This window comes from Vanellus vanellus (genome assembly GCF_965231255.1).
Source record: "Vanellus vanellus genome assembly, chromosome: 19".
Classification (NCBI taxonomy): Eukaryota; Metazoa; Chordata; class Aves; order Charadriiformes; family Charadriidae; genus Vanellus; species Vanellus vanellus.
This window is the reverse complement of record NC_138924.1, coordinates 11,324,584-11,347,411: the sequence shown is the minus strand read 5'-3', so window position 1 is coordinate 11,347,411 and position 22,828 is coordinate 11,324,584. Positions and strand designations below refer to the sequence as shown.

The 22,828-nt window shown below is 40.5% G+C and overlaps 1 protein-coding gene across 5 annotated transcripts in view; it reads left to right on the top strand.

Annotated features, from left to right (window-relative positions):
• Positions 1-250: 250 nt before the first annotated feature.
• SYNRG (synergin gamma) overlaps positions 251-22,828 on the top strand; it is a gene marked incomplete at its 5' end in the record, with an annotated part of 41,218 nt that continues 18,640 nt past the window's right edge. For 3 of the 5 annotated variants that reach the window (XM_082492886.1, XM_082492885.1, XM_082492884.1), the window contains 12 exons: positions 251-336; positions 5,248-5,288; positions 6,614-6,732; positions 8,642-8,772; positions 9,095-9,200; positions 9,799-9,910; positions 14,824-14,901; positions 15,655-15,851; positions 16,831-17,079; positions 17,895-18,031; positions 20,510-20,628; positions 20,781-20,843. In XM_082492886.1, coding sequence (XP_082349012.1) covers positions 251-336; positions 5,248-5,288; positions 6,614-6,732; positions 8,642-8,772; positions 9,095-9,200; positions 9,799-9,910; positions 14,824-14,901; positions 15,655-15,851; positions 16,831-17,079; positions 17,895-18,031; positions 20,510-20,628; positions 20,781-20,843 — 1,438 coding nt within the window. Of the gene's footprint in view, positions 337-5,247; positions 5,289-6,613; positions 6,733-8,641; positions 8,773-9,094; positions 9,201-9,798; positions 9,911-11,065; positions 11,366-12,108; positions 12,334-14,823; positions 14,902-15,654; positions 15,852-16,830; positions 17,080-17,894; positions 18,032-20,509; positions 20,629-20,780; positions 20,844-22,828 lie in introns of all 5 variants that reach the window. The other 2 variants (XM_082492883.1, XM_082492887.1) reach the window with 2 other exon arrangements.

Below are 22,828 nucleotides of genomic sequence, written 5' to 3'. Positions count from 1 at the left end.
TTTAGGTACCTCCTAACGTACAGCCTCGGCTTTAAAAGCGTTCTTGAAGAGAAGGCAGGGCCCCTCTCCCGCCTAAGGCCGGCGTCGACCCCGTCCGCGTCCGCCCGGCTGTGCCTTCCCCCCCTGCGGCCGCGCCCCGTGGGGCCGAGCCGGGGCCGTGGGGCCGGTCCGTGGGCGGGCCGCGGTTGGGCCCGGCCCCGGAAACCGCCGCCGCCGCCGCTCAGCTGACAGCCGGGACCGGAGCGGGAAGATGGCGCTGCGGCCGGGACCCGGCGCGGGGGGCGCCGGAGGGGCGGCGGGAGGAGGCGGCGGCGGCGGCGGAGCGGGGACCGCCAGGTCGGTGGTGGCGGATGTGGGGCGGGGGAGCGGGGCTGGAGGGCCGGGGCCGGCCGGGGTGCGGGGCCGCAGATGAGGGGCGAGGGGGCGGAGGTGAGGGGGGGCTGTGGAGAGGAGGTGTGGGGGCAGAGACCGGGGGGCGATGGAGGGACTGAGGGGGACACGAGGGGGGACAGAGATGGGGGGAGCTGGTGGGCGATGAGGGGGCGGAGGTGAGGGGGAGACTGGTGGGATGTGGGGACAGAGGGGTCAGGGCCCGGGTGGGGTGAGGGGGGGTCCCGGGCCGTGTGCGTGCACCCCGAGTGGGGTTTGGGGGGTCCTCGGTGGGTTGTGGGCGTCCCTGGAGGAGGGTGTGTGGGTCTCGGGCGACGTGGGGAGTCTCTGAGTGGGGTGTGGGGGGGCTCCAAGCAATATGGGGCTCTGGGTGGGTTGTGGGGAGTCCTCGGGTTCCCAGGTGAGGTATGTGGGGTCCTCGGTGGGTTCTGGGGGTCATGGGCGGTGTGGGGGGGTCCCGGCTGGGTTATATGGGGTCTTTGGTGGGTTGTGGAGGACCCAGACAGTGTGGGGGTTCCTGGGTGGGGTATGTGGGGTCCAAATCAGGGGAACCTTTTCCTGGGTGGGATATGTGGGGTCCTCGGTGGGTTGTGGGGGTTTTGGGCAGTATGTGGGGGTGCCAGGCAGGGTGTGGGGGACACAGCCATGGTGGCCCTGTTGTTTGCTGGGATGCATTTGCCTTTTGGGAGCCCACCTTATCCCCCAGCTGGTTTGGGCTGGGGCAGTTGTAGCCTACTTGCCATCAGGCTCCACAGCCGCAATCTCAAATATTGGTTCGGGACGGGATTTTGGGGATTTTGCCAGCCCTGCTCGGGTGCCGCTGGTGTCGGCAGCGATAAATGTTGCTTATCGCCACCAGGCAGGTTTGTGGCTGCTGCAGGACGGAGCCTCTGCTCGCCTGCTGCTGCTGTGGGGAGTTTTCTTTTCCTCTCCGTCCCACAAAGGGCCCTTCAGCAAAGAGGGAGGACTGAGGATGGTGTCAGGAGAAAGAAACAGTAAATGAGATGCGTGAACCTGGCGTTGTGTTTTTGGAAAGGTTAGGAAGCTGTATTTTGCAACCTTCGAAGACTTAGTAGTTCTTTTTTTAACGTGGGCTCTTGCGTGCTGTTTATCTGTTGTCCTACTTCTAGGAAGACTGGGTAAATTTTGCATTTGACAAAGGGAATTTAAGTTCATTGAGTCGTCTTGGGTGTCTGAAGCCTACAGTTTTGTCAGCGTTACTGGGAACGTGAAGAGGGGGTGTCTGCACCAGGGTGGCATTCACCTGTGGGGCCGGGGTGTCCCCATCGGCTGTCTGAGCTGAGACGCTGCTCTGTGCTGCCGAAGAGGCATCCCAGGGCTCTGGAATACTTGGGAAGAGAAAAGCTGAAGCGTATGTGTCTGGCTGTGCGTGCTGTGGAAGAGGTGGGAGGCTGTCTTTGTGTTTCCCCACGGATATAAATCTGACAGAGTTCTTGCGAGGGACTGGATAAACAGTCTAACCTCTTAGAGCAACGCTGCCTGCTCAGCAGCTTAACAGGAAAGTAACAAAAATGTTATCAGCAAACTGTAGGTTTTGAAAAATAAAAGGATTTAAAAATCATTATTTCCCATTGTTAGTATTTTGGTTTCTTTGAGAATGAAGTCTGAAGGTAGAGGAAAAGTTCAGTTCTGTGTGGGTTCTTTGCCTTGTTTCACTTTAATTTTTGTGGATTTCTGCCATTCAAAAATACTGTGACAGTCTGTGTTGTGTTGATAGAGTGTACTGATTGGGAATTAAGGGGTTTAAAGATCCACTTGTACATAGGAAAATGTTATGTGTAGTTTGGAGCTTTTATCGTGAATTATGAATACAGAAAAGGAGTTGCTTCTCCCCACACCCCTGCCTTTTGACTGAAGCTGTTGGTTGGTCTGTTTAGAGGTTGGGGTTTTTTTTGAAGCTCTGTATTTAACATACTTATCTGCTAGGAAATTCATATCACTACTTTAAGAGTTCTATTGTAGGGCAGTTGCTTCATTTTCCTTATTTTCTTTTATGCAATGTATCACACACGTTACACTTTCTTACTGTGTTATCCAAAGTATTAGAGTTAGTTGTGTGAACCTGGGTGGTGAAGTGCTTCTGCTGTTGAGAACAACAGAAATGTCTGCAGGTGCATTTAAATCCATTGTGGAAAGAAAAAGGATATTAAAATAGCATACTTAATAGTAGTGAACAAATCTATATATATTAAATATCTGGGGCCTTGAGGGTTTCTGTTGTCTAAAAAGTGCATTTGGTGATTTTAGAACATACAATCAGCTGGCTGTAAATGTTCTTTTACCCCACAAGTAGTATACTTGGCTACAGTAGTATACTGGTCCTTACAGATGGCTTAATTTATCCTTTTTTTTTTTTTTTTAAAAAGGGAGACTTTTAATTTTGTCTGTTTAAATTCATCCTGTCAGTGTTGTTATTTTGAGAGAACAGAAATTAAAATGTTTTCTTTAAGAGAAAGCTACTTCTGGCATTGCTGCTATCACTCTAGAGTTCATCAAGTGCGATGGTTTTCTGTAGGGCTCCAGTTAATCTAAGAATGACCATGCCTTAGCTTGCTTTCTCCGTGATGAGAATCAGCTGCTTTAACTGGATGAGTGTGGGCATTTCTCTTGCACCTCCAAAAAGTAGTTTAGAAGTAAAGTTCCTGTTGCTTGACTAAGTAAGTTGATGAGGTTTATGTATGTGGACGTGTGGCTGATGTTGGCAATTGCACAGCTAAATCTTGGAGCGAGGTCGGTGATGGATCTGCCCCGCACCTACGGAGTGCTGTGCTGCAGGAACTTGCTTTGCTACTTCTAACTAGCTCTTCATCCAGTGCCCCCTAATTAGCTGCAGAGCTTTTTGTTGATTGTTTGTTTTTGTTTTTTTTTTCAACAGAGACTTATAAATAAATCAGGAGCTCTGTAGAAAGGGATAAATATTTAATTGTCTGGCCTTTATTTGCTTCCAACAAGCAGTGGTACCTTGCTATGCTGCTTCAGTTTACATTGCATTTGCTGATTTGGAAGAATTCTTGTTGACTGGATTACCCAATAAGAAGGGGAAACACGAAGCTACAAATGCTATTCCGTACTTGTGAGCTTTTAATATTTCATCCTTGTGACGAAACTAAGAATGGTGTATTTTTATGGCAGAAATTGTACACGTCTGGAATTAAACACATTTTAAGGGGGTATATTGCTGAGGAGTGCTCTGTACTGACACTCCCGTGGGCAAAACAACTATTTCTATAGGTTAAAACAAAAGCAGGCGAAATCCAGTTAATTCACTGGGCTTCAGCCCTTGTGTGGAGAGCGTAGCTTTTCTGACCAGCACCGGAGTTCAGTCGTGGGTTCCTCTGTGATTTTCAATGAGCTGTTTGTTTTCATGATGTCAATATTTGTATGCTAGGAAGTGGATTAAAAATGACCGAGTTGAACACCAGGCAGCTGAACAGCCCTTGGCCGCAGTGTGAACTGAACCCAAGCCCAGAGAAGCCCGGCACTTGTTTTGAGATGAGGTAGCGTGCGTCTGCACAGTGCTTCGAGAGAGAAACCAAAAACGGTGGTGACTGAGGACGATAAGACCCGGACCCGTTGGAAAGTGTAGGCGTGTGTTAGTTGTGGAAGGAGAAATTAGCACATAGCGGTCAGGGTGAAAGAAGAAGCTTCAGTATTAAGAAGATTCATAGTTAGAGGATGAAATTAAGAGTAATATGGGTTGTCTTGGTGACCATGTAACCCGCTGTCCGTATAGCGGGGTAGATGCAATGTACTCCTGGATAAATGCATAATTTAAACTCCTTATTTTATCTTAGTACTCATATTACACAGCTCTTTTATATTTATAAACCGGGTTGGCTTTCGGAACTTCCTGCAGGTTTTGCAAAACTGTCTGTAGTCATTTATGATACCATCTTCTCCTTTACTCTTAGGCAGTTTCTTTTACATCCACCCTCGTGCTGAGGAATATTGAATATCTATAAGTGTGTTTCTCTTTCATGGTATTTTGATGTAATAGCTGCCTGGGACACTGAGTGAGGTTCTTGTTTGGTAAATTACTGCTGATGTGGGTTTCTGAGAGTCGCTTGCAAATGAGACTTTCAAACTAGGTCCTTTTTTTGCTCTTTGGCAGCGCAGCCCATGGTTCTTTTTGAAAGCGAGGGCTGGCAATTTCCCTTGTGATTTCAATTGAAATTTTAAGTTCTTTCTCCAGGTGCACTTCGTCCTTGATCCTTGGATGAATATTTTTTCCAGGGCACTATTTTTCTTGTAGTTAGATGTAACTGAGAAAAGAGAAATGCTGTTATTTTGGGATACTTAGTGTTTCAAAGGGGGCAAAAATGCAGAAGTGGTGGGGTTTCATGGATAGTTTGTTTCTCTGCAGAAAACTGTCATTAAGCACAGCTGAGAACTGTTGTCTGGTGCAGTTAATGGTCTTGCTGAATCAGATCCTTTCACCAGGAGCTGCTTATTCATTCTGTGGTGCGTGAAGGCCTAGTCACAAACTGACCTGTTACCAACCTGCGTAGGCGCCAAAGCTCTCTTGTGGGTGATGTCGATGAGTCAAAGCCATTTTAGTGCTGCTGTGGAGGATAAGATCTATTTCTTCCTAGCTTTTACAGCCTGTGACGGCGCTGGTGGGACTCTCCGGTGCTTTGGGGGATCCCTGCGGGGGGTGGCATTTCTCCTGTGGTGGGGTTGGGTTCTGCGAGACCTGCAGGAGCAGATGAATGCACTGACCAGAAGGTGGGAGGCTTTGGGTGGTGGTGCTGCCGTGCAAGTCAAGGTAGCTTTTTCAGTCGTTTATATTTGCACTAAAATGACAGACTTTCACGTATCGTTGTTTTCCTCCCACAGCTTCATGTTTCCTGTCGCAGGTGGTTTAGGCCCCCCTCAAGGTATGTATCAACATTTTGAGCACAAAGTTCTTCACTTTGTTTAGATACATTAAACAACTTAAAATAGTTTTGTACCGATGCTCAGAAGTGTGATTATTAATTGAACTCCGTAGCTGTTTTTCCCCTCCAATTCAGTACTGGTAAGCTGACTCTCGCAACTCTATTTATAAAACTTTCTACGCGTTGTTGAAGAAGCAGTGTTACCAGAATGCTAGATTAAAGATCTAGGAAAACTACATCTCCGTTTTTAACCTGAATTTGCCTTTAAGATTTTTTTTTTGTGTTATTTTGAGTGTGGTATTTAACCTCTTTATGCTTCATCTACCAGCTGTGTATACCCATATTGTGTGGGTGTTGCAAGATCTGGTAAATATTTACAAAGCACAGCGAGACCCTGGGACAAGAGTCACAACCTGTGTGGAAAGTATTAATACAATAGGAGAGCCTCAGCCTTAAATTACCTTTGTTCTCATTCCTGTTGCAGTGCTGTTTAATTAATGGAAAATACAGAGAGAACTTGCAGTGAAAATGGAGAGTTTTCTTATAAAAATCTCAGGGTTTGATTTATGTATTATTCCCGAGTGTGTCACGTCCCCGCTGGAGTGCTTTTGCCCGTGATGTTCAGTTACGCACAGTTATAATTATCTCGTGGTGTGCTGCTAACAAATGTGTGTTAACGTATGTCTTCCAAGATAGCAAAATATGAGATATGAAAATATTGAAATGCAATCCACTTGGCTTTATTCAGTAAATTAATACATTCCAGCTTTATTTGCCCAGTTTTGTTGAATTTTAGCTTTTACTGACAAATATTGTAACCATTCTAATATATGTAGTGGGCTAATTAACCTACAGACAAGTTATCCAGCCAGATCAGAGTGAGAAGTTGTGTTGTGAAATGATGCGTTTATTTCCCAAGACTTATATTCCCAAGCTGCCAGTTTGTAAGTTTTCCCTTTCAAGAGAAACGGACAATTATCAGCACCAGTCAACGTGGTTAATTAAATCTTGTTAATTGGAAATGACCCTTTCAAAAATCATACGGGAAGAAACCCTCAGAGAATCCTTAGGATGGTGGGAGAATTCATCAGCTTAGTTATTGGGAAAGCCCCATAATGTTTCTTCCCTTAGACTGACCAGTATCTAAACTAAGGAAATTCTGTGGCTGCCTGCAGCATAGCATTTTGTTTTTTTTTTTAAACAGTCCATCAAGACTGATTTTTTTTCCTTTCCTTTGCTGGTTTAGTAACAAAACAAAACAAAAAAAAGGTAAAAAAAGTTTTACCACTAACTGGGAGCTTACCTTGTTTAATGTTTGATTGTAGGGATGATTCCTATGCAACAGCAAGGATTTCCAATGGTTCCTGTCATGCAGTCCAATATGCCAGGCATGATGGGAATGAATTACGGTTCTCAGATGCCTCCTGGACCCATGACCATGCAGGTGCGTAGCAATGAAATGTGGACTGAAAGGTGACAGCTGATGCCATAGTCCTCTCTCAACTGCAGTGGGCTGAGAGGGTGGAACTTGGCTGGAAACTGAAGTGTGGGGATTAGTCCATAGTGGGACATCATAGTTTACAGTATTCTCTTTGAAGATATTTCTGATAATTTAAAGAGTTCTCCAGGTTTCTTTGGGATCTGGATAGAGTTCTATCTTCCTCTCTGGTGGAGTTTGGCACACATTACTCACTGTTGTAGAGTAGAGAGAAATGAGGGTGTTGTGCAAGGACAGTATCGGTAATATTTAATGTAACTTGGACATTATAGCCCACTCAAAGATGTCAGAATCTGAACTTTCATTTCATTATATGTGTTATGACACCAAAGTGTGGTAAGAGAAGCATGGTCTCTGAACAGGAAAGGAAACAAAAGCAACAGCAAGATGTTGAAAAGCTACCAGATGCCTTCTACTCCAAAGTGTGGTTAGTAATAGCACTGAATTGTTAAGTCTATAATTCAAAACTCCCACAACATACCACTTCTGCCTTTTAAATTTTGCTGCGTGCTTTTTCTTCTTTTGCTTTGGTTTTATGTACTTAACGTTAAGGTGGTGTATTGTGTAGTATTTTAAATGAGACCTTTATAAGCTGATAAGAAGTGGCTGTGTACACAATCCGATTGATCATGGCCAACTCACTGAATTGTTTTATCCCTTTGTAACTCAAATGCTGGAGTTAATAGAATTAAGTTTCCTGAGTGTAGGTGTCAATTCATAAACTTTCTTTTTAAATACCTTGTTCTGGGGAGCAAGAAATCACTTAAATGTGCTGTATTGTCTCACGTGACCGATTTTCCCATTTGTCCTACTTCCTGTGTTTCATTCTCATTCTTTTTCTTGCTTAAAGTAACTTTGTCTTTAACTTTGCTGTTGCTAATTGAAGAATAAGAATGGAATATGAGTAGCTAATGTTATGTTTTCTCTCTTTTCATCTTTTGTTTTCTATTTAGCACCATATGTGCTTATGTACAAATTTGCACTTTGCTGACATTTAATGTTTTGGCATGGCTTTATTGCCAAATTGCTTTGTGACAAATTGAATTTATTGTATCTTCCCTTCCCACCCCCACCTGGAATTTATTAGATTAATTTTGTAAAATTTATGGTAGTAAGATGTTTTTATGAGAGCTGGTCTAAAAATAATAAACAGCTTTTGTTCTCTGCCTATGTGTTCTGATACCAAATATAAAATGAATGGTAAGAAAAGGAAGTTATTTTCTGGCCCTTTCTATATTAGGCAAGCTTTGTTGCTATAGCTGTACCAGAATATATTTCTCAGCAAATGTTTCTGACATAGGTACAGTTTATTCAGACAAGTCTCTTCTCGGTGGGTGTTGTGTGCTGTCTCCCTCCCTTGCCCCCCCCCCGGATAAGCTATGTTTGCAAAATGATCAGACCACATTTTGCCAGCATCCTTTGTTGGTTAGGACTGTGCACCTCCAGTAGGGAATTTAAAAGTATTGTGCAACCCGTTAGAATAGGAAACAAAAAACCCCAAGGAAACCCAAAAGCATGGTACGGAACCACATGTAGCACTGTAGGATGCCAGTAACCTTTCTGCTCTTAAGGTAGGTTGTATGGATTTGAAGTCCTGATTTTTGCCAGAAGACTGTCCTGCCTTCTAAAATCCTTTAAGAGTTGTAACTCGTTATTGAGAGAGAAGAGTGCCATCTACTGAATGACCAATGCTTTGCTCTGTAACAGCCAGTCTGTGCTCAGACGCTGCTCATCCAGCTGTACTTAATGCTCTTAATTTTACGAGATCTACCTGGTTCACAATTTGGCAAGGTTTAATTGCCAGTGGTTTGGCTTTTTATGTGGCAAAAAAATAATCGTCTTTATTTTGTTCTAGGGTGGCATGCCTTTAGGGCCGATGCCAGCGACTGGAATGCCTTACATGGGCCAGGCTTCTTTTTTGGGAATGCGTCCAGCAGCCCCGCAGTACACCCCTGACATGCAGAAGCAGTTTGCAGAGGAACAACAGTAAGTGACACTTCGCTGACTGTTGAGAAATTATTCTTCTTTAAGGGGGAGATGTAATCAGGGGGGGTGGTCCACACAGTAAAATTATTGATAGTTTCTTCTAGAAAAGTAGTCCATTTATTGTTGAGGTAATTCCACTGCATTTGAAGGCCGCCTGTGAAGCTGGCAGTGGCTGTCATACAGCTCTGAGAAGGAGTAGAAATGTGTGCACCAAGCCACCTGAATTTGAGACAGAAGAATTGGAAAAATCAAGCAGAAGCTTGCCATGAAAATTGTCATGAAAAATCATTCTGAGATTTTTTTTTAAATTATTTTTCTTCAGGAAGAGGTTTGAGCACCAGCAGAAATTCTTAGAAGAAGAAAGAAAACGGCGCCAGTTTGAAGAGCAAAAACAAAAGCTGAGACTCCTAAGCAGTGTGAAACCTAAGGTATGTCCTAAATAACAAGTGGGGTGTTTCTTTCTTCAGTTATTTTTTTAATGGCTTTTAATGGGATGGTCTCTTTCAACAAGCAAATAAGTGGGGAACTTACATGAGACATCAGATTACATCTTGAAAAGCATCTGGAATAGGCAGTCCTTTACACGCTCTTGGTGTAATGTAAACAAAGTCTGGTGTTGAAAATGAAATCAGCTTTTGAATAATAAACCAACCTGGTTTGTAACATTTGGGAACAGATTTCGTTTCTGGAATAAAGAATGTTTGGTCCCTTGTTTGTTAACTTTATCCAAAGTTTTGGACACTTGCAATGAGCTCAAAGGCTGCAAGAATAGAAATAGCTGAGTAAGGTTTGTATATTGTTCCTGTGCATAAAGCTATGTCTAAAGACTGAGAGACACTGTTATGGTGTAGTCTGCAAAATAAATGCTTTCTAAATTTGGGAGTTATTGTTGATACGCTTCAGGAAGGCACTGCTGGAGAAAGAAGGGTTTAATCTAACAGCAGTAATTGCTCATTTTTGTGAGGATATTGAAAGAAAACCGAGCTATTTTGTGAATTTTTCAAAATGTGTTCTGTGGTGTTTCAGACAGGTGAAAAAAGCAGGGATGATGCTTTGGAAGCCATTAAAGGAAATTTAGATGGTTTTTCTAGAGATGCTAAAATGCACCCAACACCAGCATCACATCCAAAAAAGCCAGGTTTGTCATTTTTCTCATATTCCAACTGATAATAAAACTCTAACGTTTGAAATCCTCAGCAGGGGGAACTAATTCCAATAAGTATTTTTATTTGGTGGAACAAAGTGAGTGGATTAACTGTTTTGTAAAATAAAGTGTCATTCTAGCACCTGTTTGCTTGGTCAGGTTATGAGTGTGAAATATTAGATATCAGCTTTTATTAGAAGACTTGAAATCTTTAAAAGAAAGCTTAATGTGCTATCCTTAATGTGAAATATCATGGAAATAGATGTGTTTGTTCTTTTCTAGTCAAAGCATTAAATAATGTTTTGCAAAGTGCATTTGAAGGTGAGAAGTGCTATACAAGTGCTAAAAATGATCAAAACGTTGTATAATGACCTCAGTGTACTGTAACAGCTTACTTGTGTACCTTTGCTTGGGTATGGTCAAACCAAAGCCTTCTGTATTCTCTTCTCAGTAATTACTATATTTGTAACAATTACTACTAAAGATTTCCTGTGGGTTGTATAGTTTGTTCTGTGTCTAGCCAGAAAGAAAGCTTATTTAGACAAGTTTTTTTCTGTAAAAAAAATGTTTATCACTACTGTGGATTTGCTCTTTGATACTTTTGAAGTTACAGGTGGTTTCTGACAATTTTCTGTTGTCTGTAGATTTGCCAATCCTAAGTCAGTTCTGTTAAAACGGGTAACTATGCAAGGGATCAAACAGCATATTGTCTAAATAAGTACACGTTTCTTACATATCTTATGATATATTATTGAGCTTTTGAGGACAAAACACTCCTTTGAGGGAGAATGTCCCCACGGTGCACACCCTCGTTATGTCCAGTTTGAAATATTACTTCTTTATTTGTTTTGACCCAGTCTGTTTAAAACAAACAGAACACTTCCACAGCCAGTGTTAGGAGTCAAGTTGCAATCAAAGTATTTACATCGTAAAAACCTGGGAGAGAAGATGCATGGTTGGAAGTGGCTGCTCAGTTTTACCTTATGTGTTTGTTATGCTGACAATAATAACTCTTCACATCTCTGTCAAATAATGCTGTTTCCCTCACCCACTTGCTATGTATGCCTAGTATTTGCCCCTTTTCCTACCTTTCCACCCATGAACCTTTTTCCTCATCACTTTGCATTGTGTGTTCATTCCATTTTACAGATCACCCCACATCATCCCATTCTGCTGTATCTGTTTCCCACTCTGCTTTTCTCGATGATGAAGAATTTAGTGACTTTATACAAGGGCCTGTTGAAACCCCCAAACTGGTGCCTCAACCCACCTCTCAGCCTTTTCAGCCTTTCCATTCTGCTACTGAGGCTGGGCAGCTGCTTTCAGAAAAGGCTGTGGTCCAACCTCTCCCTCCAGCCCAGACTCCAGTGTTACCCATCCTGCATGGTACAACTGGGCAGGTTCCTTATTTTCCTACCTGTGCATCTTCACCCAATATCCATAAAACAGGTAACTCTAAAGTATCTTTTTTTACATTATCACCTTCTGTCATAGAGCTACACAGAGTCTTTACTTATTTTGTTGGATTTTTTTTTCAGTGTGGCTGAAAGAAATAATATATAGGCAATTAAGCAGAAAACTGCTGATCCGTGGGAAAAGATGACTTAAGTCCCCTTCTTCCTTCCCTTAGAACTGCCCTGTAAAAGCAAGTCGCGTGTGGATCCAGAGATAGCTAAATATGCATATGACTCATCTTAAGTGAATGAAGTCTTGTGTGCTAGCGTCTTTGTAAGCCTGTGTTGTAGAAAACGATACAGTTGAGATGGTGGTATAAAAAATAACTATTACGCTAATGTGGAGCAGTTGTGTGCTTCCTCTCTTGGAGGCTAAATGGAGGTTGGTGAGATTAATGTGAAGTATTTTGCAGATGTGAGTAGATATTGGACATTTCTGCTACCGAGGCCTAGATGATTATGCAATGGTAATCCTAACACAGAAAATAGTTTTGTGTATTCCTTCTCCTGCTTGTTGCTTTTTGTTAGTTGAGTTTGTTGTGTAGGCATGGTAAGTAAAGTGCAGAATCAGGCTATAAAAGAGTTTGAACAGGGTGGTGCTATTGGTCTGAGCTGGGACGGATACTCCTCTTGATAACTCGTCAGTGGTACCAATAATACATTTCCTTTGAAAGTGTGGAATTGGGATCTGGGTGGTTAATAATGAAATATAAATAATTGCTCCTGCTGTTTATTCAGGCTCTTCCTTGGAGGAGAAAGTCTTAGATAATGGCTCAAATGAATCTGAACAAGAGCAAAACAAACTTAAAACATCCGAAGTTGAGCACAAAGCCTCAGCTGCAAGCCAAGTTCATCCCAGTCTGTCCATCAATGACTGGGATGTTGTAGGTGGACATGAAAGTGGTGTCACTGCTGCAGAGGTGCACAAGGCTTCAGAACAAAACATAGCAGTTGAAGAGTGTGGTGAGCAAATGAAACATTTGACAGAATTTCAGTTTAATAAGATGCTGCTTGAATGCTAACACTCTGTACACTAATTCTAAGGCCAATCCTGCATAATTTTGCTCTGAACGCCTGCTTGAATAATATGTCAGTGCCTCCTGCTCCTTGCTAAAAGTATAACAACTGTGATTTTGCTCTGAACTTTTTCCACGTGAATTTACTGCTGTAATCACTTTTAACATGTTTGTTTATTCAGGTCTGCTGTTTTAAAATATTCTGTCCTCTTTCTTGGGGGGGGAGGGGGAATATGTGCTCTCTAAAGATTTTTTTTTTTTTTTTTAATTTTTTCAAGGAAACTTATTTCTAAAGATGGTCAATGTCATGGTGGGTTTTCATCTTTTAAATTTGAGGGGATAAAATCTTGTTAGGTTACGACTCTTAGCTAGTTAATACTTGTTTCTAAGACAATTTGCTGCTCATATGCATTACATCTAAAACTATCTGTGCTTCAGGGATCAACATTTCAAAAGCTGGACAGGATGAAAACTTCAAGCAAGCTTTAGTTTCAATTTAGATTTTATTAAAGCTGTCTATTGGCTGTTTCATTTTGTTTTATTCCAATCAAAATGAAAGGTCTGTGGTGCACCTCGATTAGTGCTCTGATGTTGTTGTACTCAAGGGTTATGTGACACGTGGGCTCCACTGTAGTCATGTATGATAAAAATACACATAGTCCTTTGTGTAATCTTGCTTTACTGGGGGGGGGCGAGAAGAGACGGAGAAGGGGGAGAAAGCTCCTGGTCTGCAGATAATTGAATTGGGCACTTTCTCAAACAGTTATTTCTTTCCTAGATGTAGCATGACTTTTAATTAATAAACTCATGTGTTCCTGTCGTCTGTCATTGGTTATGTTGCTTTCAAGTGTTATCTTAGCCACTATATTTAAAAAGCATTATTGGATGATATTAAATGGTCTGAATGGACATTTTTAATAAGTGGAAGGGCTTTGTAATACACAGTAAATTGCTAGAAGTGACTTGACTTTAAAGAATATACAGCATGAAATAGGAGCTGTTCATTTTTTTCATAGTTCAGTCAAATGCATTGTTCATTTTGTACAAATCCAACACAATCTGATGCCTGATTTTTTAAGAAAAATTGGAGGGGGGGGGGGGGGAATGGAATGAGGCAGGAAACTACCCTTATTGAAGAGTGTGAGACAGAATGTGTTTAAATACAGCCTGCAGAGGAGGGTGTGTTGGAAGTGGTTATGTAGAGCAACGATAGTTAAGCCTAGTTCCAAATGTTGTTAGGGGTGTTTTGAAGGATGAGCTGAAATACTTTGTGAGGAACAGAAGTTTAGTGGTTAAGTGATAATGCTGAAAAATGCCAGACCTTTACTCACCTGGATATTATCAAAGTTTTGAGGAAGACTCTCCTATCTGTCAACTAAATATGGCTGAGAATTCCTTTTCACTTCTCATATTATTTGATTTTTAAGGGGGTAAATGTTATCGAAGAGATTCAAGGGTGAGATGCAAAAATTGGTAGGATGCAGAAGTATATGGAAGGGTGGTTAAAGCTGAAGAATAATGAGACTGGAGGAAGTAGCAAATTTATTTTGCTCGGCTGGTGAAATGGAAGGAATTGCTTATATTAAAATGTGCTTGGAGTTCCGGGATGATTGGAAATTAGACTGCAGTCAGGAGAGAATCCATGTGGAAGATGAGGAGATGCAAGGGCACTGGGAAAGACAATGAAGTCTGAAATTATTCTGATTTTTGTCAGCGTTCCATCCAAGATGAGCATAAAATCTGCTTAGGGAGACTAGATAGGAGGTAAAACCATGAGACTGAGGGGAAAAGTCCACACAGGGGAGAAGGAAATAAACAATTTGCAGGGAGTAAAGTGTGGCAGATCATGTTATAGAAGCCTGTAGTAGTGAAGGCGGTTGTGATAGCTTCTGGGTCTGAAGGCTGGGAGCAATGGGGCAATGGATACATTTTTGTGAGCATGGGGTAGGATCTCGCTGAGATTCAGTCTAATAGGCTGTTTGTGGATTTCCCTGTTAAAGATGTTCTGGAGGAACATGGCGGTTCTTATGGTTGGTATGAATTTATTTATTCCACAAATAGCCCTAATAGCGTGTAGTTGATGGGGAGACTAAATTTCATATGGCGCAGAACTGTCACTATGAAATTTTACAGAGACAATGAGACTTGAGCTTCTGTACAACCACAAATTAAGAGGGAGACAAATGAGGAGCTCCTTATTTCATTATGTATATAACTATATTCTTGCTGTTACTGCCAAATCATTCTAGTTATGTTGAAATACATATTCCTGCAGTATCTGTTTTTCCTCTGAGCAGTGATTCTGATCTAAAATCTTTGCCTGAAATGCTAAATGATACTGACCAGCTATGATCTAGTGTCTAAGATCTTTATACTCTGCATCTGTATATCCTAATACAACTGTCTTTCTTTTTGTTACTGAACGAAATACGTTTAGGAGTTGGAGTATTCCCTTCACAGGACCCAATTCAGCAAATGATGCCTCCTTGGATTTACAACGATAGCTTGGTCCCAGGTAAAAAAGAAAGCGGGCAGTGTAAGGCGTGAATGTTCGTGTGCTTACCTTGCCATTTATTGATCGAAGTATTATTATTCAGTTGTTAAATGAATCCTATATCTTTGATACATTACATGTTTATGGTGGCTTTATCTATATTTGAAGAAGTATGGATTTTTATTCAAGCATGTTAAATGTTTAATCTAGAATTTGTTATGACGGAAGATTATGCTAGTAGAGGTTGCATTGCTGATAATACTGCTTTCATGGGTAGTCTGTTTTTTGGCACGTCTTCTAATTAAGCAGGCTCATTTCTTAAGGCTATTTATCTTATATATGTAAATAACATAGTAAATAGAAAATTAAATGCTGCAATAAATATTGATTACACTGAGGTTTAAATACATAAAGCTGTTATAACTATCTCTTTACATGGGTTGTCCTGCAATTTCATTAATGAAACATGTTTTCATGTTTTGAAATAGAGCATTAACTGTATTTTTTATAAATTATTTCTGTTTGTTTTAAACTTGTCTGTAAAGACTGTCCAATAGCATATTTAGATGAAATGTGATGATACAATACAATGCCAGAATGCCGATGCCTTACCTGATGCTTTGAGTGGTACTAATTAGATATAATGTTAAGTTTGAGACAAAATAGAAAAATGATCTTAAATTCACTTGAAAACAGCAGTTTTCGAGCCACTGCTAATACTGACTAATACTGACTGACTTTTGTCACTGTCTGCTACTGGCTCCCTCTTAACAGAGTTGTATAAGAAAATTTTAGAAACCACTTTGACTCCTACTGGAATAGATACAGCTAAACTCTATCCCATACTGATGTCATCTGGACTGCCCAGAGAGACTCTTGGACAAATATGGGCTTTAGCCAACCGTACCACCCCTGGGAAGCTGACAAAAGAAGAGCTCTACGCTGTCCTGGCTATGATAGCAGTCACTCAGGTATGACTAACACTTTGGCGATTACTGCAAAAAGGCAGTTCGCTTAACTGATCTGCCACAGATGGATTGCGTGTCAGCACAAGTAGCAGGCATACCACCCTGGGGTAAAATACTACTTCTGTTGAAGTCCAGAGAAGAAACTCCCCTTGTAACGTCAGTGGGATTATAATTTCATCCCCTGTATTTACATTTCAGTTACTCCTTTCTTTAGTGTCAGTTGAAGGTAGTTCTTGGATATACCTACCAAACACATATATACACATTTCTAGTAGAAAATACTGGCTGCTTTTCTTCTGTTGTATACTCGTTTTCCTCAAACTACGTGGTTACTGTATCCCTTAGTCTGTGAATAGCTAGACTTGATACCTGTCTCCTGAACCAGTGGAGTGTTAATTTTAGGCTTCCATTCTTTGTCAGCATACTGTCATGTCTTAGTTTATTTCTAAATACCAGCCCTGTATGAAAATTAAGGTATCTTGAGCAGTGGAGATGGATGCTGAGGTACTTTGTGGCAGTGGTGGGTAGGAAAGATGATGATATAGCACACACAAGGTTTGGCATAGCTTTGCTTGCCAGTGCTTTCTAGATTGGTTTACTAAAAGCCGAACAAGAATGCTGTCAAATGCCTCTGCCCACCAGGCCGGTATCATTGAACAACCCGGTCTAGTGGAAGGTGTCCCTGCCCATGTCAGGGGGATAGGAACTAGGTGATCTTTAAGGTCCCTTCCAACCTAAACCGTTCTGTGATTCTATTATTACCTTCTGTGTAACTCCAGCAGTCAGGGTGTTGCGTACGATTCACTTATACAGGCTCTTGATAGCATGTTTTGCTTTGGAAGGATTACTTGAAGCTTGACCAGTAGCCTGCTCTTTCATGATTTCAGTAATACAAGCTAGAAACTGGAATTGAGAATGCAGTGTGCCTTTGTGTTGACGCATACGTGTGTATATGGTTGTCTTTGCTTTTCTGCCTTTGCAGAGGGGAATACCTGCAGTGAGTCCCGATGTGTTAAACCAGTTTCCAGCGGCCCCCGTTCCGACTTTAACTGGATTTCCTATGCCGCTGCCTGCCACGGTGAGCCAGCAGCCTCTGATGCCCTCTGCACCACCCGTCTCCATGCCTCTGAGCATTGGGCCGGCCGTGATGGGGATGAACATCACGGCACCAGCGGGAGGAGCTGCAGCACAGCCTTCGGCAGGATTCGTGCCATCCTACCCGCCCAGCCAGGTTAGCTCACTCTTCTTGTGTGGCAAATCTCTTGTTGTCCTGGAAAGAGAATTAGCCTGACTCTTTCAAAGCTACGCTGTGACAACAGGCTTTAAGTAAACAGCAAAAAATGGAGCTGAAATCTAGCACGTGACGTCGGAAAACATGAAGTCACACCACTAAGGATGTTCTTCTATTTTTTCCATTTCTTTCTGGTGGCATTAGAAGAGGTACAAAAGCATTCCCCATTACAGACTAATTGCATTGCAATAGGATTGTAGTTAGGATTTTGTAATGCACATAAAATGGAATTTTAGATTAAACTACACAACAGACTATTAGCTTGTAAATAAGTCAGACTTTTCAGGAGGTGCTGAGAATTATGAAAACCTTTCACTAAATCATGCAGGTGATAAAATTTTGCTGTTTGCAAATATGATTCATCCTTCTTCGGAAAATATTTCTTCTGGTGCTTTTGTTGTGTGTATTGATTTTTAAATTATTGATTGATTTTAAATTATTAATATTTGTCCTATATTAAAAGATTACATAGCTATGATCAATAATACATTTAATGTGAAAAGAGCAGAGTTCCTTATTCGCCTGTTCTTCATGCATACTACTTGTAGTCCTGTGCACCTTGTGTTCTGAGTTGGGTGAGGTGTAGGCAAAGCAGAAACACTGACCATGCTGATTTTGCGTGCTAACGTTGAAAGGTTTTTTCCTTCTTTTGCTTTTTTTTTTCCTCCTAAGTTGATCACACTACGCTGCTTTCGTGCTATATGACAATTTGAAAAGACAACAATATAGCAATTTACATGTTGTTTGTAATTCAGGTAGTAAAACCAGAAGATGATGACTTCCAGGAGTTTCAAGATGCTTCAAAGTCTGGCTCACTGGATGATTCTTTCACTGATTTCCAAGGCGATGTAACTGCCTCCTCCAAAGCAGCAAGTTCACAGCACAGGAGCAGGTAGTAGATCTTTAATTTCCACCCCTTCAGTATTTTAGAACTCTTTTAAGAAATGAAGTATTTTTCCTCTTTTGTGGGTAGCTTTCTAGCCTGTAATTTTCTTCTGTCACCCGACTTCTCTGACAGTTTCTTTTGAAGGTTGTTACAACTACAATTAGGCTTTCTGAATCAAAAATGACATTTGATGTGCCATAGGTGGTTGGCCATTCTTTAGCATTCTAGTCGTCATGCTGAGGTAAATTGCGTTTACAAGGTATGGGGATAGGTTTTTAAGTGTTTATACTATGGCACAGGCAATCGAAAGTTACTTCATACTGTGCATTCAGGCGAAAATCTTACATAAAGCTCTTCAGGAAAAAATACGCTGGGACAGAGGAGTTCTGCATTTAGTGCTGTGTGCTTCCATTAGAAGTAGGACCCCATGTTTGTTGGAGGTAATAGAAACCAGTTGCTGACATCAAGGTCTTTCTTCGGGCCCTGAATATGGACCCCAAAATTCATGCAAAGAGCATGACATCATAATCTTAACTGACTGAGCACTCCGGTGGACAGGGTTTTTGTTATTTCTGTCATTTCTCTGGCCAGTGCTTAAACTTTCAATAACTGACTATAAATCTCAATTGAAATCTCATTCAGATTTAAGCAATCTTGGCTTTTCATTTGGGAGACCGCCAAAATGTAATTCCCCATCAGGCAAATTTTGTATAACAAAATAAGTCAGCGTGTTTACTCCCTTTGAAAGTTTACAATTAATCCTTCAGAGTCCTGTGATAACAAAATTTCAGTGTTGTTTCCTTTTACTGCACATGGCAAACTTTTCTGTACCTCCCAGGTGTCTAATTGTGAACGTAAAAAATTTCTGTGTATTGAACTGACTGTTCTTAGTTGCAATTAGAACTAGCCCTTTCCAGGTAAGCAGTGATTACCAGTCGCTTCCTCAACAGTGACATCAAATGGTGATACTAAAACAAATTGTTCTGTTACACTGTGCCTAACGGCATTCTGTGTAAGAAATTTAATTTTGCTGATGTCAATCAATGCCACGTGTATCTGAAGATGCTCTCTTTTAAGTATATCTTTATTTGTATTAGACGTCATTTTGCAATTAAAGCTCTTCTGTTACTGAAAGTTTTAGCAGAAATATTGTTTGTAAATTCCGCAATGGGAAGTAGGGGATCGTTAAAAAAAAAAAAAAGTTTCTTTTTCACTGCAGCAGTTCTCTTTATTCAGTTGTAAAAGCGTTCAGTTTTGAACAGAATGTTACAATGAGCTATAATCTAATTGCTTATGGAGCTTTATTTAAAAAAAAGCCATCTGTAGAGTACAGATGATTAACCATTACATTTGCCAAGATTGCATATCTAATAGCCTGTTTTGCAGTGATGTGAAATTTAATTATGTTACCATAAGCTATATTTTTTTTGACATCGCGCTGTCTGTCTGCAAGCATCGCAGACCGTCATTAGCACGTGTGTGCAAGTGCTAGGTTTGTATGTTGCTTGTAGGCTGCTGATAAGGAGATTTAAATGGCTCTGGAAAGATTCTTGCTTCAGGCCAAAGAACGCCATAGAAATTCATTCACGTTTTCAATGTGCATAGTATTGAATGACATAAACTAGAGGTAAAATGCATTATTCATATGTGAAGGATGTTGTTGAGTAGAGCTGCCAAGGTCTGATAAAGGGGGCCTGTGTGGAGGGCAAGCAAAGCTCTCGCGGAACGTCTTTTAAATCTTACAGCAGTTGCTAACATAGTGTTAGGTTATTACGGCAGTTTTACTATATAAAGTAGAGTGTGTTTATGTGCAAAAAGATTTGCTTGTGTAACTGTGGTCTAATCCTTATTTTGCTGATTAGATAGCTACCTGAACTTGCTGGTCTGTGCTGACAGAAATTCAAAGTTATCCTTTCCTTCCTTTTGAACAGTGGTTCCACTTTATTCTCTTAACTTTGCAATATGTAATGAAATATAATCAAAAGTAGATAAGCTGAAATATGGAGCTGGCGAGATCTCATGCAGTTTTAACTCTTTACTGTATCTAGTTCTATCAAGGACAATTGTCCTTATGCTGCCCTGGGCAAAGTGATAAATTAAACAGCAGTGATTCCAGGGTATGCCTGTGTGCTTATTCTCTCCTGGGCTAAGAATTCCTGTGGTCTAAAGTTCTGGAGTGTTTTGTTCGTGTTTTGGTATCAATTAAAATCAAGAAGGGTGAAAATTGACTTTTGGCCTAAAGAAATACAATTAGGTGAGTTACACCCATCAGTTACCCAGCTGCCTGTTTACATGCTCTTATTCTTATTAGATATTGAGGTAGTTTACATCAGGTTCTTGATTAAGAACTCTTTAGGATACAAGCTTAGGTTTAGTGATCCAAATTGTGTAGTCATAATAAGAGGCTCCTCTAAGTAAAACCTGGAAATGTAGATTTCTTATGGATAAATTAAGGAACTTCGCTTTTATCTCTTTTGTTTTTAGTGTTCCTTCTTTACTAATGCCACTCCCAGGTAATAAGACACTCTCATCCACTGATAAGTACGCTGTGTTTAAAGGAATTGCAGCTGAGAAGCCTTCTGAAAGTACAGCTACTTTTGGAGGTAAAGGGAAAAATTCATTGCAGTATTTCATATATCTTGAGTTTGGCATTGATAATGTTAATATAAAAAATCAGAGAAATGCCACTATGAAATTTACAAAAGAAATTCATAATATCTTTATGTAAATTTATTTCTTTTCTCACATTCAGTAGATTGTGGAGACAAGTATAGTGCTTTCCGTGAATTAGAACAACCGTCAGAGAGCAAATACTTAGGTAAGCAGTGTGTTTTTTGGAACTGTTTTGATATGCTTTCATGATTATTATTATTATTATTTTTTTTTATTAGCGATTCGCTATGAGCTGCAGAATTTCCATTGTTAGAATTCTAGAATAATGGTGCTTCTGCTCCTCTAACCTTAGCAGGAAGTATCCTGAAAAAATAGCACAATATACTATTGGAACAATCTACAAATTATATTTTGGAAGATTGGCATCTCTTTTGGATGCTTCTGAGTTTTATTTTAAAATAATGATAATTGTTCATTTTAAGTAAGAAGTCATGTATTCTTAGAAGACAGAATAAGATGCTTCTGGACAAAATCACAACTTTTTTCTATTCTTAGCGCAGAATTTAAACTTTTCACGGTCTCTGGTGCTCTAAGAATAAATCTGATCACTTATTTTGAAATTTGTGTTTAATTGTTTTTGATTGGGAAAAGTAAAACCTAGATGGCATCTGAAGTGGAACTTTTGTGTAATTACAAAAGCAGAGTTTTCCTAAGCTATTTCCAGAACCATCTATGTTTCATTTATGCGATATAAGTGGTAATCTCATCTTTTTAATCAGATGGGGGGAAAAAAACCTCAAACTCGGCTAACTTTCGTATATTAGTAATATGTTTATCTTCTGATCTGTCTATTAATAACTTAATCTGACCTGCACAGTTATGTCATATCCAGCATTTTGTTTCATTATTAGAAAACAACTTCAGATTCTAGGATAAAACTGCTTACCTGAGTTCACTCCTATTCCTTATTTTTCAAAGATGGAATTATTTTTTTTCAGACACTGAGTTTCTGAAACTTCTGTAATGTTTTGTGCTCAGTACCTCTTCAGGATTAAATGCATGCAATGAAATGAAGTAACATTTTATCTCTTTCCATACATGTTCTAAAATATAGAAAATTACTATATTTGCCTGTAATCCAGGTCTGACCACTCTTAACCCTTTCACCAGCTTACATTTCTAATGGAAAAGTTTGCAATTCATCAGTAAGTTTAGTTTGCTGTGATGTTTTAGTTTTGATCATTGAATAGCAATTTCACGAATATTTGTGGTGTTGCTGGGTGAAGTGAATTGATTTGGAGGGGAGGGAGAATGCAAGAATATGTTAGATATAGTCATGGTCTTTTACTACCATTATAAAGTATGACACTGTGTGGTAGGTTAAGAATTAAATGTTAATGGTGTGCTTCTAAAATAGAGCAAAATCTGTTTATTGGACACCTGTCTTAAAGTATGCATCCATACTTTAAATTCACAAGTAGTCTAAGTATGTACATGCTGGTGAATGGGTTAACTCAACGTTTTTCACATTCAAAAGAAATTGCTTCATAAAAAAATAATTGTGTATGAACAGGAAGAAACTTGTAAAATAAGTACACCAAACTATTTGATGTAAATTCAGTGAAAACATTGTTAACTAATGTATATTTAGGTTTAAAGTATAATCCGTACATAGTACTATCTTACATTCAGTATGTAGTTGAACTAGAGATCTGCACATCTTACAGTTAATTGTGCTGATTTTCACGTGAAAGTCTGTCTCCAAGTTTCCGAGTAAAACTGTAATCAGTCTTAGCAGAAGCCAGAAGATGGCTGAGTTATATTGCATTAACTGAAGTTCTGATCGCTTGACACTATAGTATGCTTAGGTGAACCCGGCAGAAAGAAAACATGATAGATTAAAATGAGAGCTTAAAAATGTTCTAAAACAACAGGTCAGGGTCACTGCCTTGCATTCTTTTTTGTTTGGGGCTTTGTCTCTTCCACCCCCTGGGTTCCCCATTGTGCCCAGTTGGATAAACGTGTGGGCTGGCTTCCTCCTTTTAAGTGAGCTTTTTTCAAAATACCTTCAGCCACCGAGCAGGTCTAGTTGGTCTCTCCTATGTTCCCCTTTCAGCTTATCTCCAGGGTTTCACCCTCTGCCCCACGAAGAAACTGCATTTGGGCAATATTTTGAAGGGAGGGAGGGGG